We start from the raw sequence: 20,986 nt of genomic DNA, 5'->3' as shown, positions 1-20,986 counted from the left end.
GGATTTACCTGCACAAAACCACTATCTGCAATTGCTAGCTTTCCCCATTAGAATCAAAATGGTAGTCCTGACTTCAGAGGTGCACAATTAACTTAAATTCCCTTGAAATATGAAAGTCATTTGTGTAGTAAGTTGTGTACAAAGCCTAAGCATTAAACTAGGCTTGGCTTAAGGATTCATCCTTTCTCAATTCAATTTATACAACCTTGAAAACGCCTCATGGTTGAGCTCTAAAGACAGGAAGTTCTTCTATAGCTGCCTTATTTACATACCTGCAGAATTTTCCAGTGAAGTTAGCTGCACACCAGCAGGAATAGCTGTTAATCCCATCTATGCAGGTGGCTCCATTTGCACACTGGTGACCATAGCAGTTGTCTATATCTTCTTCACAGTTTACCCCTGTGTACCCAGGTTTACAGCTGCACTCATAAGATGCGATTCTGTCAGAGCAGTTTCCATGAATACAGGGATTTGAAGAACATTCATCAATGTTAATTTCACAGTGTGTGCCGGTCCATCCCTTTGGGCACGTACAATGGTAGTAACTGTATAAGTCTTCACATATCCCATCATGCATGCAGGGATTTGAGCTGCAAGCATCCACTTGCAAACAGCCAGTAACCACAGAATTTGCAGATATTTTAAGGAATTGCTCTTCTTGAGGTTTTGTAGTATAGCCATCAGAATTTCCAAAGTAGGAGAGGTAAATGCCATTGATTTCTATAGTACTCATGCAGCCTCTTAAGCCATCCAGATTGTCGAAAGCTTTGTCAGCTATGTAAATGTCTATTTCTTCTCTTAAAAAGTTGAGGCTTCCTGTGGCAACTGTACTAGTTACAGTGTCTTTTTTATCATCTATATCAATGAGCCACCTAGAGGACTGAGATAGGGGTTCTAGCATTGAAACAGTTACTTGGTGCCATTTTCCATCATTGACTGGTTGGGAACTAACCAGTCTCAGCATATAAAAGCTATTGCTGCTCTGAAGCTGAAACACTAGTTTAGAATTCTCAATGCTTATGATAATGAACTCTGGCTCCTTTTCAGCATACAGAAGTATCACGTCAGCATCCCTGGTCCGAAAACCAAATGCAATGTTGGTGAGGTCTCTCCTTATCTTCCCATTGCTTCTGTAAAATATTGCACTGCTTCTGCCACTAAACACTGCATTAGCAACACCTATGCAATAATAATAACATCCAGTGAGAAATCACAGCAATTTTAGACTGTGTCTTTCCAGAACAATTTTTCTTATGCGCCAAAATAGAATTCCCTTCCTGCTGCCTTTTCAATTCCTACATTTCTGCTGTGGCACACACAAATTTGAACCCATTTCATTCTAAATTATACCATTCCAATGCCAATCCATAACTTCAGTTAAATACATGGAGCTTTACTACTCCATGCTGGGCATGTCTACACATGTGCTTTAATGAGTATTAAAGCATCATGAAAAAACTGGCTATTAATGTTCATTAAAACAGGCTAATAAGCATTAAGCATCACTTTAAAAAACTGTGCTCTTTAGTTAATGCACACTAAGACAGGCTAATGTGCATTTTCTTAGTACCTCATAATGGAGGTACTAGATTTAATGTACATTAACTAAAGTGCATTAATGCATGTGTAGATGTGGATGTGCCCTGTAAGCCTAATTCTTATCTCATTTATACCTGTGGAAATCTGGTATAAGTTAATGGAGTTATACAAGTGCAAAAGAAATATGAGATAAAAATCAGGTCCTGTTCCTTCATGTCTTGTACACCTCTGAAACCATTGTCAGTATGTAAGAAATGCATAGTGGGAAAGGTCAAATTCTCATGTGGTGAAGATCAGCAGACTTCTACTGAAGTCACTGGGACATTGTGATTTATGCATGGTGCCTTACAAAATGTGAATCTTCTTCCCTTCTTTTGTCAGATGGGAAATAAACATGATTATGTTTTTAGAAAACATAAAGTGAGGTCATAAGTAATGCTTAGTGGTGCAAATCAGGGATAATTTCCATTAGTCTGTGGAATGACAATCAGTGTAAAGATAAAGACAGACAGGAAAGGTCCATTCTGTTTTGAGCTAAGTTCTCCTGGCATATTTCTACCGATGTAAATTATACTATACTGGTGTAACTTGGAAGGAATAGCACACTCATTTGTCATTGCAATAAGTCAGGATTGATGGACAACACTGTATCAAAGATTTTTTTTTATATTAGAATCCAATATTTTCACAAATATATTTGGTGTTTCTTCATTACCCTGGTTTCTATTAAAATATATTAAACCATCCAATTATAAATATGCATTCCTTGTGATGCTGGTCACAGTTTTCTCACTGTTACTTTGCATTCCCTATTTGCTTGTTATGACTTCCTGTTGTTTCTCATAATATATTTAGGACTTCTCCATACTTTTATGGAGAGCCTGTATGGTTTAGTAGTAGAGGTGAGCTGGCTCTCCCTTCTGTCCCCAGTGGCACTCCTGGTATATTCAAAACTAGTTCTCCAAAGAGAAGCAGTTATAGTGCCAGAAGGACATGTTTTGCTAGCATAACTGCATCTAGATTAGTAGGCTTTTGCTGAAATAGTTAAGCCAGCTAAGAGTGTGATTTTTGTGGGGGAAAGAGGGTTGCAGGGCAGGGCTGTCTTGCTTAAGGGTGTGTGTAGATGAAATGGGGGTTTACTTCACCCTAAATTGAAGCAGTGGGTTTTTAAAAACACCGCTTCAATTTACAGTGAAGTAAACCCCTGTGTCATGTACACCCATGTCTTACCTGCCTCTCTGGCAGTGGGGAGGGAAGGGCAAGCTGCCGGTGGGTGGAGCAGTCCCTAAGCTGCGCAGGGCGGGGGGTGGTGCTTCCCTCTGCAGCAGCGGCATGCCCCCCAGGTGACACCCGCCCACAGGCACCCAGCTCAGGAGGTCTCAAGGGGCAACAGAGCTACAGAGGAAAGGACTGGGTCCCCATACAGCTCAGGCAGGCAGACAGGCTTCAGGGGACAAAAAAAAGAAAAAAAGATCAGGCTCGCCATTTTTAAAAATTTTTTTTTTAATCCTTTGAAGGAGCCTGCCTTCCCAGGCTGCTGGCAGGATGCCTGCATGGGCTGCCTGGAGAGGCCCTGAGTCACATGGAGCCCAGTGCCTCACTCCGCAGCTGTAGGGCAGCAAACTAAAACTTCTTGGAGGTGTTTCAGTTTGCTACAGCAGCTGAAATTAATGTGCAATACACCACCAACACATGCAAACGCCAACACCATTGAAGTGGTACAAAAGCATTTAACCCACTTTAAAGTGTCATGCATACATGCCCCTCGTTTCATCTACACACGCCCTTAAGTTGCCAAAGTCTTTATGTTAAACTTAGTAATTTTATTATACTGTATTTACCTGAATCCAAGACGAATTCAAGTTTTATATGATTCACCAATATTTCGATTCTAAACATGGAACATGTAAAACTTTAAATTTCTTATAATTTTCCATGTATAGAACTAATTATTGAGGATTTTCTTAAATTCACAGCCCCTCCCGCACTGCTGTGGCAGAGATAGCAGCAGCAGAGGGGGACAGATGGTGGGGGGGGGGCAGGTGGCCTGACTCCTACTTCTTGTCCCCACCCCCAGCTCCCCTCTATACCTGTATCCCCCAGTACCTTTCCCCTACTCACCATTTACCCCCACTTGGCAGGTAGGGAGCAGGGGCTAGAAGGAAGAGCCTGCTCACTGATGCCACTCTCCCCAGCCAAGTCAGGCTCCCTGCACAGGTGCTCCCTGCAGTGTGGGATGGGAGCAGGTCAAGAGTGGCTCTGGAGCTCTCTGCACCTGGATTACAAGGACACTGCTACTTCCCAGAGATGTCAAAGAGCAATCCATAATGCCAAAAGCATTTGGACATTCTGTTGTGGTCTAAGTTCTTTGCAACAGAAGAATTGGTTTATTGTTTTTCTGTAGTCAAGAAATGAGTGAAATCTAAAAGCTGACATTTTCTGAGCCTTGAGTCTGACAAAGACTGACTTGAGAACCTCTGGCCTAGGACAACTGAACAACAGTCACTGACTGAGGCCTTTAGGTGTTACTCACTACAAATAATAAATGATCATTCAAAATTATACTGAATATCTAATTTAGTATTATTAGTTGTCAGCTTGAAGGCATAATATTATGTCTGTCTACACTGAAGTTCACATACTGATGCAAATAGTTAAAGATACAGCTTTGTAGCCCAGGAATTTATGAATGTCCATTAAGTAAACCCCCTACTATTACCACATAAAACAGAAAAGAAATTCAAAGGTAAGGACAGCTAATGACGTACATTGCCTCGATTTTAACAGAAGGAAAGAGGTCGATTACTTCCCCCTGCGTGTATGTTTATATCCTGCTGTAATATGACATTTTAATGTTTTCATCAAAGCAAGGGTAGTTAAAAATGTGCAATATTTTAATTTTGATTTTAAATACGTTTTGATGATCACTCTAGCAAGTCTCCTTTCCTGTCTCAACCAAAAACGAGTCACATATTGACCTGTTTGTTGGTTGTTCCATTTCCTCTATGCTGGAAGTCTTTTGCCGACCAACTTTTTCATTCATGCAAGTCAGCTGTTCTAACTGCTCCCATTGCACTTTATAGTTATTATCCTTGCTTTGAAACATCATGGAGGTTTTCACTGTGTAGAAGTGGAAATTCTGAAGAAGGTTTGTTTTTTAAATTTCACTTCTATGTGAAGGATAATTTGTGGGGAGGGAGAGAAAGGGGTAGGAATGGAAAAGAGGATTGTGAAATGGCTAATGCCACTGCTTGAGATGACAAGTGGTCATTAATTTTCAAACCAACCATATCCTTGGAACTCTTGTGGTTTGTTGGGTTTTTTTAAGGTGCCATTACACAACTATCCTTCAAATGTATACTTAAGATTTTTTAACGAATGTTTCACCTCTAAGAGAATGGACTTAGGCAGTGTGCAAATGACTGTCATGAGGCTTGCCTTTCCAGGAAGAAGCAAAGCATCTTAAGGTTAATCCAGGATAGCATCCTCTTATCTGTCTGCAGTAAAAAATGTGGGGCACAGTGGCACTCTGACAATGTGAGAGATCTATTTTATGTCTACACGAAGTAGATGCATTGAATAACTGGAAAGAAGGCAGGCAGTATAATCGCCATGCCTTTCAAAAGTGGAGGCTGCTTAAAAAAATGGGATACAAGTTGAAATAGATTGCAATCTAGAACCAGGCACAAGTGATGGCTGTAAATTCCATTATGTCCTTTCATTAAAATTACCTTTTGTGACAATAACCAGGGTTCTGCTGAAATGATGATCAACAAAAATAAATAGAAATAGAAAATCTGGCAAGTCATAAGATGACTGGAATGCTTGATTTAAAGGAAATGTTTACAGAAATCAACATAGTCCAAGGTTGTATCAATACCCCAATCCCTGTATGAATGACTAAAAGATACCTACATTCAAATCCTTGATACACAAGCTGGCACTGTGCTTCATGAGGGCAAGGACTGTGCTCACACCACTTTACTTGTTCACATGATTTCCCTGCTGTGTTTGGGGGACATGTGCAAGTGAAGTCATCCCAGAGAGAATAGCAAATGCCACCATTGTGGCAAGGGTTGGACTAAATGGGGGGAAAAAAGAAAAAAACAGTCAAAACATAAGCAAGTTTCAGTGCATTCCCCACTGAGGAAAGGCAGAGAGGAAATCATCAGTACCTCCTTTTTACATAGACTTATTACACTCCAGAAAAATATTTGGCACTGATGCCAGCACTTCTTAGCAAAATCTGCTCTGATTAGCATCTGTTTAGATACACACACACACACACACATACACACACACACAATCTAAACATTGTGTGTGTGTGGTGTATAATATATATAAACATGTTTATACATATATATGTGTGTGTGTATATTAAGATAGCAATACCACATATGATGTTGAAAGATTAGTGGGTCACAAGAAGAGTCTCAGCTGTAATCATTAAAACATACTTTGAAAAATGGCATCCTACCTTGCAAGTGTTGTCACTGGCACAGCCCTGGGTCACATTGATCAGTGTTTGGTTGATAATAGAATTCAGAGAAGCAGTGATGGGGAAGAATTCCAGTTGCTGATTATTCAGTCTTAAATCTTGGATGCAACCTTTGAAATATCCACCATTCATGTTGGTTTCTTGTTTATCTGGTAGTCCTCCAATATAAAGGATATCCCTACCTTGGACTGTTAGTCTTGGAGTAGATATAGATCCTAAGTACTGAGATGACTGAAACAACTCAGTCTTATTTGGCTCTATTTTTAGTGATAATAAGTAAAAAGTTCCATCGTTCATCTTGTTTGGTCCTAATAATTGGATGGAATTTGGAACTCGCATTACTACCTTCCCATCCTCCAAGTAGATTTTTATATACAGAGATGTATTGTTCCTCAAAGCCAGCAGCAATCCAGAAGACTTGCGTGTTCGGACAAACATTGATATAATCACATTTTTATTCTGAATACCAGCGACAGAAAACATAGCATACCCTGAGGAATCCTCAAGTCCAAATCGGCCTGGCATATACTCTTGAGATTGGGGTGGGGGGGGGGAGAGAGAGAGAGAGAGAGAGAGAAATAAATAGTTTAATTGTTATGGAGGTAGCACAATGATCAAATATCAGCTGCTTATAAAACAATCAGTATATTCCCTAGTATTTAGAGATGCAATGAGTATTTGACTCTGCCCTAGTGACTTTAATGTCAAAATCTCCATTGGCTTCCGTGGGACCAGGTGGGTCAGGATTGAGTTTGATATAATAGGTTGTATCATTACATTGTATTTGTCCCTGATAGCAGCCTCTGTACATATTGTGAGAATGTGTAGCCAGAGGGCTTTGCAAAGGTAGATTCAAACATGGTTATCGGTACTGGTCATTAGAAAGCTGTATTTTGAGTGCAACTTGGCTGAGTTGCTACCACACCCTGAAGACCAAAGGTAAATTCTTGACCATACTGAAGTTGAAGGAAATGTTATAATTGGTTTCAGAGGGCTTAAGATTTCATCCCAATGCTATATTCACTAATGCTGGTATAAGGCATTTTAACTTGCATTTTCCTATCCCAAGGCCCTTGAGAACCAAGAGTTCACTCTCAGGGATAGCAGGCAGTGTTTCTTCTCCCTAACCTCCCCTTGTCAGTGAGAATGGGTGGCATTGGTTCAGAGATGAGTCTCCAAAGAAAGACACTAATAAGAAAATGTGCAAATATAGTGACTTTTGTCTAAATTCTGCACATAGTGACTCTTGGACTAAGTTGGCTCTACAATCTTGTGCAGATTTTCACCTTCTGGGGCTCAGCACAAAATATATGCTGACTTTCATCAGTCTATATCCATCAGTAGCTATAAATGCTGTCATGTCTATTCATGATCAGTCAGTGCCAACATATGACACCAGGGCATCATTGAGGCATGCAAATGATCAAGAACACTAGAAGCCTTTTTCTTTTGTGTTTACCCACTAAATTATTAACTTAAACCAAAAACACCTTTTTCTCTTCCTTTCTTTTTATTATCCATAATGAGGTTCAGACTTTTAATTAGGAGCATAAAGTATGTAGTCCAAATTGCTGTAATAAATTATGTTTGTTCTGTTGCACCAGCAAAATCTTAATCTCTGTATTATAGATTTGCAGCTGAAATGCTTTGAGGAACTTATCTTTTCTATATGTCAAAGACACAAAACAAGTGTCAACTAAGTTTTAAAAAATGGGCTTGTAACTAAACAGTCAGACTCCTCTTTTGGGCAATAAAACTCCTGGACTGAGACCTCATATACCAAGTTTCTGCCTGCAGCACTGCCTTTTTTATGACTAAATTATAAAACGGATGAAAATAGGGGGCTGATTGTGGAAACCCTAACAGTCCTTAAAAACTATGGTGCTAGTATGAAGCACAGTAAGGGAAATAAATCCCTTATTTGCCCCCAAATAGACAATTCCATAAAAACTAAGCCTGAAATATTTTAATTTCATGAATGAGATTATCTACATTTCTTTCTTTATCTGCTATTAAAAACACAACAAGTACAAATAAATCTTCTTGGCTGAAAAGAGTACTTGAAAGCCTTTTAGACAGCATACTCTTTAAAGTGCTGCACTTGAGTAAAACATTTTTCCTTAAAAAAGAACACTTCTAGTGGATATAGTGGTTGAAGCATAGTAGCCTTGAAACATTAAGGGAAGGATTAGCCCTCAAAAAAGGTAATGCTGTACTTGGAGTTTCAATTATTCTGCCTCAAAAAAAATTAAATTTGGTCTTGTGTTTGATGGGACAGTCAGTACCACCTTAGTCAATATTAACCTCTTGGGTCACTACATCTGGATGCTGATCAAAATAAGTCAACATCTGTTTGTTATTTTGTATATGTAGTGAAAATATTGCCTTGTGTCAATTAAATATTTGGCAGCAACTTTTCTTCAAAAAGACACTAACATTTCTTATTTTATCCCTTACCACAAGGCCCCCCATTCTTCCCCATTCCCCCACCCTTAAAGAAACCTGCCATGGTTTTTTAAATACAGCATAAATCTAGAAGCCATGTATCAAAATGGCATGGTGCCATGATTTGCAAGGAATATTGTGGTCAGCAGGAAAAAATATTGAATGCTTTCTAATAATTTTCAACAGTTTGAATGCAAGAATAAGCCTCTCTTGGCCCTGAATGTTTTTAATTTCATTCCTTATAAGGAGGCAAGCATATTTACCAGATGCTGTCCTATACTCCAAAGTAACTTTTCAAACCTTTGGATAAATTACAGCTGGACTTCAAAGCAGTCTGTTTCAGTTACCTATCAGGCTTTGTCATTTTTGCAATAAAAAAAGAAATAAGGTATATATCGATAGCTATGAAGTACAACATATGAAATAATATAGTATTGAAACACTTTGAAATCTATTTCAAGCTACAGCTTTCTGCAGAAAATCATCCAATAAGCCCCAGGGGACCAGATCTTCAGGCAATATAAGTATAGTTTCATTGATTGCAGTGTAGCCGTGCTGATTTACACCAGCGGAGGATCCAGCCCTGTGGATCTGACTCAAGTGCTCCTGTTGCTCTTCATTTCTGTCATCCTACTAGGCAAAAATGTGTTGTCAGTTCCTCATCCTAAAATGTTGTTGCACATTAACATGTGTGGATGATGAACAACTTGTAGGTGACAAATCCTGCATGATTCTCTCATGCACAGTTCTTGATAGGAGTTCAAGAGGAGTTTTCCTGACAAAGGTTTGCAGAATCCAGTTCAAAGGTGGTATATTTACAACTCCAAACTGAAGCTATTTATTTCTATGACAGGTATAGCATAACCAGGAGCCAGTACAGAGACCTCATATGTCCTTTCAGTGGTTCCTCCAGCTTATACTGGAGGAACCACTGGGGGGAAGACGGGAGTTCAATTTCCAGAACCCTTCTGTTTTTGGCTTTCTTGCTGACACAGCCGATTGGGCTGGTAGTTGGTTGATTTTTCATATGTGGTCACACATCTACTAGGAAACAGACACCTTTAATATTGGTCACCAGTTCTTGACAGCTTTTGACAACTTCAACCCTGAGCAGGACTTGAATTAGTTAAGAAAGAGGCGAAAAGATTTTGATACCAGGACTTCAAACCATCCATTCTCCCTAGTATAGTAAGAACAATCAAACAATCAAAATGATTTTAACTTCATGTACTGGTGAAAATTCATGTAGATGTCAATTAAAAAAACAAGATTTTTTGTTTTTAATTTTTTTTTTAGTAAGTTTGATTTTGCTTTATTCACCCTCAATCACACAGGCTGTTCTTTACAAGGGCAGATTGGCACTGGAGATAAAATTTACAGAAACACCTGAGTGACTTTTGAAAAGGAGATGTAATTTCTTTAAGTCAGTTATATGTTTCTGTAAATTTTACCCCAAGAGCATAACTGCCGGAAGGGTAGAGTTTTCCAAAATTTATAGAGTACTGAAAGTCAAAAGATTAAAAACATTGTTGAGCAGAAGCCATAACTTTACTTTGACTTTTCTGTTTCACTGAAATTCAGGCTTCTGAGAGAGAGAGAACTAGACAATAATGAGCTCCTGCTACTACTGACCTCCTGCATTTTCTTGTCAGTTGATAATAAGCTCCAGAGGTCTTAAGGGTCATGGTGTTTCAGCACTGGTATAAGCAGATTTGTTGCTTACGATTAAGTGCCAGTGCTTTTGGCTAGCATTTAATACACTAATGCTGAGAGCACCATCTTACCTGTTGAACAGTTTGGCCCAGTGTAAGGCCTGTAGCAGTCACACTGATAACTCAGCCACAAATTGATGCAGCGCCCCCTATTTTGACAAGGGTGGTTTTCACACCAATCCTTTTTAGCACAGCCTGCCTTGACATTTAAAGTCGATTCAGATGACATGTTGTCTGGTGTAATAATGTTCAAGTCTATTTCAATGTCCTGAAGACAGCCTATAAATGAAGGTGCAGAATGCATATTATAGGTGTTTAATAGAGAGTCACCGCTCGTGATTCCCACTGGTAAACCACCCAAAAATGTGCTCTGAAATGCAGGCATCAGTTGGTTACTATTTATTGTAGCAGCAGTTTTATTGACACATGATTCTATACACGAGCTGTCGAGTAAATTAAGAGTAACAGCTTTTGTTAAGGTTACCTCTACTGAATGCCATTTCCCATCACTGACATTATGTGAAATAAGGAAAAGATCCTGTGGCTGACTATTGACTTGCATGGCTAAGTGTAAGTGGCCATTTAGTAACTCCAACTTCACAAATGTATCTTTTCCCCCCCGGTAAAATATAAAGGCTGTAGGTTGCACAGTGTGAAATCTCAGATTTATGTTGTAGGAGTCTTTTGCAGGGCTCTTGATGCTCCTCACCCAAAGGAAACCATTTCCCTCAAAAGAAAATGTAGTTAATTTTTCACAGTGTATTCCAGTATACCCAGGTGGGCACATGCAGCTGGATCCATGCTGGCCATTTTTTAAATGGGGAATACATATTCCATTATTTTGGCATTGGTGATCAGTGCAGCCCTGAAGAACCTCACTACAGTTCCAGCCACCATAAAACATCCCCTCCTTATCTCCAGGTGGGCAATGGCAAGTATAATTTCCAGGAAAATTCTCACAGGTTCCACCATTTTGGCAAGGGTTCATGTAACACTCATTGATGTCTTCTGCACAGTGAATGCCTACAAAAAAAAAAAAACAAGAGAAAAATCTAGCATAGATAAGTATAGGAGAGAATCTTATGTCTCATTCTTTATAGTTATAATAAATTTACTTTAATTCAAAGTGAGTGACAACTGGTTATAAAAGGATGGTAGATCCACAGCACACTGGAGACCAAGGTCTTGAGATTGGCTGCACTGTCATATTTAGAGCATGTGAGAGGAAGTGTGTAGGCATGCTCAGAGACATCCCTGCTGGCACACATTGGTGTCATGGTGTAAGTATACCCTGGGAGAATCCCACTCCCAAATAGCCTAAAGCCTCATGGAGCCTTACAGCACTTCTCTGGAAGATTTGTTTTAAAGAAGTTCAGAGATGGTGTCTCTTACTGTGGATAAGGGCTCTAATCAATGGGCTATTAGGTAAAAGGTAGACTCCCGCTCTCTCCTACTTGAGTTTTGTTGGGGTTAGACAAGCTCAGAGCAATACCTATGTAAGTGAAAGAAATGCAAAGGAATGCTTATTTTTGTGAATCTCGGTAGAGTTTGAGTTTAGCCTGAGTGTGCAGCAGCAGAAACTTAGGCACCTCACTGAATTAAGCATCTACATGATTTGGGGGAAGGGGACACTTGTTGTAGCCTATATGTTTGAATTAGATGTCTAAGAAAGCACCTAGTTATATGAGGATTTGTCTACCCTGCCTTCTTGCTGGGCCTGAGAATGCTATCATGAAGTACACCCCACTTTCTTGCTCCTACCCCATGGCAAAACCCAGAAGAGAGATACTATATCTCTCTTGCAGTAGTCCTTAGAACAGATTTGGTGCATGAAGCATCAGTGGACAGAGTGTGTTTTTGAGCTTGGCACTGAAATGCTCTGTGTGTCTGTTTCTTTTACTCCGTTTCCCAGCTGTAAAATGAAGTTAGCAGGATTGCCCCTGCTTCATAAGGCTGCTGTAAGGTTAAATACATGAAAGTCTGTGAAATGCTCAGATCCACTGGTGATGTTGAGCATGTGACCTACTCAAGATAGATAAACCAATTCTTCCACAATCAAACTCCCATTTCTATTTTTATAAATCCAGCTTGGTTTGGGAGTTTCCTTTTATTCTTACAAACAGATGAGCCTTTGAACATAGCTATTTGAAGGAAGTGGTGGTATTCAGTGACCACGTCACCACGTTTCTAGAATGACTTTCCCCTTCCTTCAATAGATTCATTCTGCAGCATAATTGATATAATCATGCTTATTTCACAGAGGTGATTTGACATTTTAAAAAGTGCCCGAGTACCACACCAGTACCAGATTAAGAGACATGAGAGCATATGAAATGGAGCAGGGAATTCCATTTTCTCACCTCTCTTGGAATTCTGGGGATTATTGGTGGAAAACTCGGGTAAGGTGAAACTTGCGGAAATTCCACTTCCCTCCCCACTTGTTTTTTTTTTCCAGACAAGGAAACAGAAGTCTTGAGATGCTCAATTGAAATACAGTAAAAGCTGTGTTACCTGGCATGAGTTGGGTAAAGTGGGTGCCAGGTATCTAAACATTCTGGTTATTTGAGGCAGAGATTTTCAACCTTTTTGAAAACTGCATGGGTGGCTGGGGGGGAGAATGGTGGCCACACATGGAGCAGTGGCAGCACAGGGTGGTGGGTGGCGGCAGCGGCTGTCATGTGAGAGTTCCCCCCTCCTCCCCCCCCCCCACACACACACACACATCCGGCCAACCGGCTGGAAATTCTGGTTAATAGAGTATTCCAGATAGTAGAATGCCGGTTAACACAGCGTTTAGTGAAAATTTGCAAATTATTGTCCTTAAGAAGTAATTAACAAAAAGAAAGTTTCAATCTCCTGTTTCTCTCCCTGAAACAAGATTGGTTTATTTGGCCTTGTGTTGGCCCTTCGTAAATTATATATAGCTTCTGTTGCATAACTAACAACATACATGAGACACAACTGACTTCTTATAAGGTGACAGCTTTATTTAACGTACTTTAGCTATCTTTGTATATTAACCTATAAGGATCTGGACTTTCTGCAGCAAAACACAAGCAACATAGGAAATTGAGAAAAGAATTAAGTAATTTTGCTTAGTTTGGAATAGCAACACATAGACTTAGTTAATACACTTGCACCGATTCAGTGCCTGTCTACTTTACTTAATGATAGTAATAACTAGACACATATAAAAGCTCATCATATTAAGCAATAAGTTATAGTGAAGATTTGTTTTAGGGAGTTGTCCTAGATTATTTTTTGATCACACCTTTGGTATAAAAGGCGCTTTTAGCAATGAACCTTGCCACTTCGCATTCTCCAGTTAGGGCATGCAGTTTGTAGGTGAAACTTCAGATTATCAAATGCAGCCAGTACTCCCTCTGTCAACTTTTGGCAGTGGAATACTACTGCAATAGGCTCTTTGTTTTCCAGCTAGGTTTATATTTATTCTAGCATGAGATGTCTGTTTGTACATTAATGTGTAGTGGCACCTGGCAAAAATATGAAACATTAGGACTGACTTTCTTAAAATAAAGTTCACTTCCCTAATCTTCATTGACTAGGGGCCAGAATGGTATCTGCTTTACCCAGTTTATAGTAATCTATATTTTGTATTCTTGCCCTGCCTTTTGCTATTTTAGAAATCATTAGAATATATGAAAAGTGAGCTGTTGCCTGCTTCAGCCAATGTTTTAGTACACCTTCTACCTGATGTAGCCCATTTTTCTGCCTTTAAAAGAGAGAATGATGTGTCCACAGGTTTCATATACAACTAGATCTTATGCAGCTGCTGAAGAAATGTGGGTGTCATTGGGTTTTTGTGTCAAAGCTAAAATACATTCAATACTGAAGCAGTAGATTGAGCTGTGTGCTCAACTATGTCAAAAGCTATCTGATCACTATCTTGAAGTGATCATAATTTATTTAGAAACATATGGTTTGGAATTTCTTATTAGACCTTTTGCAGAATGAATCAGCAAATGGGTGGGCATAAAATATGGTCTAACTAGGAATTCACAAAAGCCTATCTCAGCTGTATCTGAGTATGAAACATTCATTAATGAAAGTATCTTCCCATAACACTTGTGAAGCAGGTCAGTACTACTATCCACATTTTACACATAGGGAACTGAGGCATAGCAGCATTAAGTGACTTGTCCAGATTCACTAGGAAGGTGATGTCAGAAGCAGAAAAGAAAACCAGGTCTCTAGTGGTTAAGTTTAGTGCCTGGATTACAAGGCTGTCCTCCTCACTTTCTGTTTCCTATACAAAGTAAGTTATCTCTATGGGGCTAAGACTGTAACTCCTGGAATCAGGAACTATGATCCCCCTACATGTTTCTACAGCATTTAGCACAGTGGAGCCTGATCTATGATTACAGGTCCCTTAGCATTACCACAACACATATAACAACCAGAGAGGCCAGATCTTTCTTGTTCCCTGATCCTGAGTAGGATTCCCATAGAAATTGATGGGCATTCTGCATGAGATATTTACAGAATTGGGACCTTGATGGGTCCTACTGAGGGTGAGTACTCTTAGAGATTAACAAATAAATAAAATGGAATAAATTGACCATTATTTGGAAAGCTACGTGTGCTTGAAAAATTAACTCTGCCATTAGCTGGCATTTTGTTGGTATCATATCTAGTCTGCTTTTCCTCTTTTTGCATTTTGGTAGTCATTTACCTCTCTGGAAACTGGATGCACCCACTTTGTTCTTATTTTGGACAGGTCTAAACAACTAAAGGAAGTGCAAGGCAGTAGTGAATCGGGACCTAAAGGTGCCTATATATGTGCTCCGATGCGTTCTAGTTAGAACGATCTAGCATTGCCACAGTATCACGTGGGTAAAATAGGGATAGTAATACTGGCCTGCTTCACAAGTTTTATGGGATGATACCTTCACTGACCAGCTTCATGAGTGTTATGGGAGGATACCTTTATACCCTCTGGATTTAAAAATGGCCTCTAGGGCTCTTTAACTAAAACTCGTCAAAAGAGCTTTAGTTAAATTGTCCTGCAGCCATTTTTAAAGGCACGGGGGCTTAATACTTGTGATGCTGTAGCGTTTTAATTAAGAGTGGCTCTCTGGGAACCACTTTAACTAAAATGCCCTTACCCCACCCTGCAGCATGTGTATAGACGCTCTAAATGCCTGATGAGTTGAAAGTAACACTAATGACTATAACTCCATGAACAAAGCCCATTTGTTTCTAAATCATACATGTTTCCACCCATTACATTCTGTCATGCATTTACAGATGATGGCAACTAAAAAAGAAGAAAAGCACAGCACAATGACAAAACTTACTCCTTTCTGTTAGTGTGTTCTTTTGCCTATAGAGGAAGCAAACCCTGGATCACAATTACTAAATATAAAGAATCTTAATTTTAAGTTCAATTTTAATAAGTGTCATTTAGTAAGAATTTTAGTGTCTAAATCTGAATCACTTTTAAATAATGTAAATGATATTACAAACATATCAACAAATAGGCTATATATTTTCTAGTTTGCATTAAGATAAATACAAGTACAAGCTCCACCAAAAAAAATAAGTTCTCTTTAAGTTTGGAAGACTGATTAAAGCAGCTATCCTTATGAGCGGTGCCTGATAATGCTTTTTATTTGCCAATTGCTGTGCAAGCTAGGACCACTGTAGCTCAATATTAAAGCACTCGAGATAAAAGGTAGTCAATGTTTATAGGACCATATATACAGCTTAGATAGCTCAGGTAGGTGTGTAGAAATCAGCAGACAAAATGGTTTATATTGTGATAGGATGCGAGACAGACTAACAGTTCGTGTGGGAGTAGGAAGAAATACTAATTGTTACTTCAGTGTTAATTGTTTTCACTGGTTTGATGCATCTGCTCAAATAAATACATTGTGTGTTATTTTGAAAGTAAAATTCTCCAGCTTTCTTTCATACTCGGCTCTTTCACACTGATCTTGAAAGAATCAGATAAAATAATGTACACCTTTCAAGTATTTCTCTTTTCATGTACTGTACATCAGTTTTTTTTCCCCACCTGCAATGTTATTGTAAACCTGAAATGGAAATGCGAATTTGACTTGACATTTGAAAACTGTGCACATTTCTTTCATAATATGTTAATATGCTAAAATTATTCTTCTCAACAAATTTTTAAAAACTTAAGTTGATTCAAATATAATAGCAAATGATTTTCAGAGGCATCGAATGACAAAAAATGCTGTTCAAGTTTAATTCTGTGAAGTGGTATTAGTGTTCAGCTGCATTAAATAATTGAACTATTACCTGAATGACAGTGTTGTATATATCTTTTTATATACAATTTTTTTACAACCCCCCTCCCATCTTGATTTCTAAATTCATTCTAGATATACAAGTAGCAAATAGATATTCAGACATTATTCATATTCAGTAAAGTCTAACTATCATTTAACAAGAAAGTAATTACCTGTAAGCACTGTTATTAAAACAATGTAAGTCTGTATCCCAGCTGGAACCATTTTTCCTGTTAAAGTATTTATGTGGTCCACAGTAAGTTCTGTAAATTTTGAAGCAATTCTAGATATGAGGGCTTCTTTTCCTAGATTAGCTTCCTCTGCTATATCGGCTGATGTAGCCAGACAGTGTATTTTACACAAGTCAAATCTGTGGGGCTTAACATAAGACTCATTATACTGCTTACGTACTAGATATGTATTATACTTAGATTCTTTTTCAACCTATAACTTCTCGCACTCCATCCAAAGGTACTTGCAAAAAATTTTGATTATATAGTTACAGAAAAATAGGCTGCTGAGAGTCTCTTGGCACTTCCTGTGGCTCTATTGCCTTCTGTTTGAGAGATTCTTTTTTCCTTAAAATTGTTTACCCTACATTTTCAAAATAGTTAAAAAGCCAGATAAACTTCTCCATAGCCGTTGTTATTTGAGGATAATAATGATAGAAAAGATGTTATTTTGGTTTCTTTTATTTATGGAAGCAAAGAAATTCTTTGTGTTGTAGTGGAATTTGCATATACCACCTATCAAGATTTTTACTCTCATAATTTTTTTCAGAATTAAATGAAAAAATAAATGCAGTTGTTGAAACAGATTCCCAGACTGTAAGACTAAGATACTTCCATTGTTACCAAAGACTATGTGCAAAATTACGTTACCAAATGTGAATAGTCTTCACATCAAAGCTTGGCAGATTAATTTTATTTTAGCATTCATCCATGCCATATTGTAAACTTTCAGTGATCTGATTCCATCTTTTTATCAGTTCCAGGAGAAAAAACTTTTGACCTGCGTTTCCTTTTGTGAAAAGAAGGCAATTCAAGAATATGTGGGTTGTGAATTAATGCAGGGTATGGATTCCAGACACTTATTTTAGCTTGCTAGAGTTCTGCCATCAGCACTCAAAGTTTATCAATGATACTTTTATATAAATCAGTGCAACATGGCAACAGAGCAATGGGCATAATAGAAAAAAACCCACAGTTTTCTATTGACACTAACACTGTAATGAACCAAATTCAGTATAGATTTGTAATAGTCTGAAATTTGGGAAAGTCCAACTGTGGAGTTTGAACTACAAACTCAACAGTGTTCAAATCTGAGGATTTTGGTAAAGTACATTGCATAGAAAATATATTTTGATTCTCATAATAAACTGAGATGTATTATAAGCTGGTTTGGACCTCTGTCCCACAAAACTGAGTTTTTTCTATGTCTAAACTCTAGCTGTAATACAAATAAGAATACGTTTTTGGCTAACTGAAATGATTATGTACCCTTTAAAATATATATTCTAGCTGTTGGACAAGGAGAAATCTGTAATTATCTTTTCCCTACCCTTCATTAGCAGTTTTATTGGAAGAGCTTTGTTGTTAAAGCTGTTTCATTTTTTCATACAGCTTTTGTTTAAGAGGCAATGTTAATCCTGAAGACAACTGAATGTTCTGCATTGGTATCATTTCTTCAGTGTTCCAGGTCTTACTAAGTAATCATGAAAATTCAAATTTTGCTGCATTTGTGCTAATAACTGCACAGGGATAATTACTCTTTGCTAGAAGGAGGAAAGGTACCTTCATGAGTCAGTTTGCTCAGAGAAGTGAACTCAACCGTCCTCAAATAGTGGTAATTAAATCTCATGCTTGTGGGCATAAATCAGTTGCCACAGGAGTCAAGAAGGAAGTTTCATTCTTATAAACATAATTGTACAGCTGATGAGATGCAAAAGAAATGCAAAAGAATGGGCCGCTACCAGATACTGAACTTAATGCAGCCAGTGACCTGATCTGGGATAGAAAATGCCTGTTACTGTCTTAGCAGGAAAAAAAAAATCATATAATACAAAAGACAAAACACAGGGCAGAGCTAGAGCACACTGAGGGCTGGAAGCTCTGTTTAAGTACTACATTATAATAAGACTTTACTGACATTTAAATATCTACATGTGATAGCTTTCACATGAAGCACACATTTTTGTAAAGTTTAAACCTGCTAGTTATTGCTGTGTTGCAGATTCATTATTCTGCTATTTTTCCTCCTGCCATTTGCAAAGTAAAATTTTGGGTGATATAATTTGGGAAAAAAAATTAAAATAGAAACAGAGCTGAGTGACTTAGCTTAATCATTAAAGATGTCATTCTTGCTGAGGGATATGGAATTCATAACGTGCTATGATCGGTATAATAAGCTGTAACTCAACCTTTCTTAAATTGCACTGGGCTGAAACTTCGTAGGCTAGTTTGAACTTTTCAGTCTGCATGGGTTTTTTTCCCCTAAGCAGTAAAAAAAAAAAAAAAAAAAAAAAAAAAAAAAAAATCCACTTAATCTCTTACATCATTAAACCTCTTTTTAGGGCAAAGGCTCTTGGAAATGTTTTTCCATTTGTGTAAGATGTTTTATCAGACCCTAAATAGTTTTCATTTGAAAAAATAACTTAAATGCTATAGGTGATTAGTTGTTTAGTGAGGACTGGTGTGTTTATTTTATTTTACAAATATTGGAAACAGCTGACCTAGTTAATGGATGGCATCAGCTTCTGAGTAGTTCAGCTGGCCTTGGTCATGAAGTTGCTTTGCTAAGCACTGCTATCCCCTGCTCAGTTCTATGTACAACATGGCCAGAGGTAAGGATCCCACAGGTTGTGGAAGACATGGGGCTATGTTTTAGAAGAACAGCATGACATAGTTGCAGCTAGACTCTCATATTAAATTTGTTTTCCCTTGGACATTGCTCTGCTGCGTGTCCATGTCAATATGATTGTAGAGGTGGGCCCCTAATCAGGAGAAACATGGTAGACGTACATTTTGACAGCACCCATTTCTCTCCCATATCCCTGCTTCTCTTGAACTGCTTTACTTGCATCTGAGACAGAATATCTGCATGACTGGTATGTTTGTTTATTTTTCCTTTACTTGCTGAGATTTGTTTGAAGGTTTGCTTGGCATGTTTTGTTCTCATTTCCAGATGTTTCTGTATTTGCAGGTAAACTTAAACTAGTTCAGCCACGAGTGTGGTGTTCATATTCCCTCTACTATACTACTCTTGTGCTAAGACCTTAGATCTCGGGAAAGAATGTGTCTCATTTTGTAAACAGCTGCATTGGCACCAGACGGGGATACTCATGCACTAATACTTATTGCAAGGTAAATTTGTGCAGAAGATATTCAGCAGTTCCATTCTTACAGCAGAGCTAGCCTAACCCTCAGGCCTACAATTCCCTTATGTGCTAATCCACAGCTCAGTTGGGTTTCCAAGTCATTGCTCTCTTCTGTGGGGCCTGCTGAGCTGTTCCTTGTCTCCTGTTGGATTTGAATCAGGAAGCAGGGGAATGACCTAACACTGGCCTCAGCACTCCAAACTTCCTAGTCAGTGCCCCACATCCTAATGGAATAGGGAACACTTTCTTCTAGACTTCTAGTATGTCTCCACACTACTTCCAATGTGGGTAAGGGCCTATAGTCCTCAGATTGCCCCAGACTGAAGAGTGGGGGAATCATTTTGAGGTTTAGTGGAGCATGGAGTGCAGGAAGAAATAAGGTTGTTAGCTATCTTAAATAGAAGATCAAGTAGGGTGACCATCAAGGTACCTCAAGAATAGAGGATAGTTACATTTAGTGCAATTCTTCCCACCACCATGAACGTTGCACGTGTCCCAAGGCTGGAGGGGCACGGTGAGCTCCTGCAGGTGGTGGCAGCGGTGTTGGTGGTGGGGGCATGGTGGCAGCAAGCAGGGAGCTCCTGCAGGCAGCTGCGGTTGTGTCGGCAGTGGGGGCGGAGCGAGTGAGGAGCTCCTGCAGGCAGCTGTGGCAGTGTTGGTGGTGGGGGCGGACTGAGTGGGGAGTTCCCACAGGTAGCCGCAATGATGTCAACGGTGGAGGTGGGGGGATGCCAAGTGGTGAAAAATAGAGGACATAAAGGTGTCTGGTTCATATCAATAGAGGACAGAGAACCAGAAAACCAGACTGTCCTCTATAAAACCGGACAAATGGCCGCCCTAACATCAAGCGATATTTGAGTAATCCAGAAGAGACAACTGAAAGGGAGGGAAGCATGGTCAGAATAAAGTCATTAAGAGATGGTAGCATGGTTGGATGGGTTAGAAGGAAAAAGATGCATTTTGAGTGGGGCAGTGAGGAGAAGGATGTGATTAGTAGGTAAGATTTTGGAAATATAATAGTAGAAAAAAGGAGTAGGCTTTAAAAGGAGCCTCAATGTATAAGGAAAATGAGCTGGATGCACCAAAGATTACCCCAAAAGGCACGTCCAAATGAGTGCACATGTGCAGTTTGCGATGCTGC

General features: G+C 38.9%; 1 protein-coding gene across 1 annotated transcript in view; it reads right to left on the bottom strand.

Moving 5' to 3' along the window:
- The window catches only part of CRB1 (crumbs cell polarity complex component 1), a 138,286-nt gene that overhangs the window by 46,477 nt on the left and 70,823 nt on the right, over positions 1 to 20,986 (bottom strand). The window contains exons 6-9 of the mRNA XM_059729340.1: positions 10,267 to 11,217; positions 6,017 to 6,567; positions 5,455 to 5,620; positions 273 to 1,179 (exon numbers count right to left, since the gene is read on the bottom strand). Of these exons, the coding sequence (XP_059585323.1) occupies positions 273 to 1,179; positions 5,455 to 5,620; positions 6,017 to 6,567; positions 10,267 to 11,217 (2,575 nt within the window). The remainder of the gene's footprint in view (positions 1 to 272; positions 1,180 to 5,454; positions 5,621 to 6,016; positions 6,568 to 10,266; positions 11,218 to 20,986) is intronic.

The sequence above is a fragment of the Alligator mississippiensis genome, chromosome 5 (genome assembly GCF_030867095.1).
Source record: "Alligator mississippiensis isolate rAllMis1 chromosome 5, rAllMis1, whole genome shotgun sequence".
Classification (NCBI taxonomy): domain Eukaryota; kingdom Metazoa; phylum Chordata; order Crocodylia; family Alligatoridae; genus Alligator; species Alligator mississippiensis.
The sequence above is the reverse complement of the archived record's forward strand: the minus strand, read 5'-3'. Positions and strand labels throughout refer to the sequence as shown.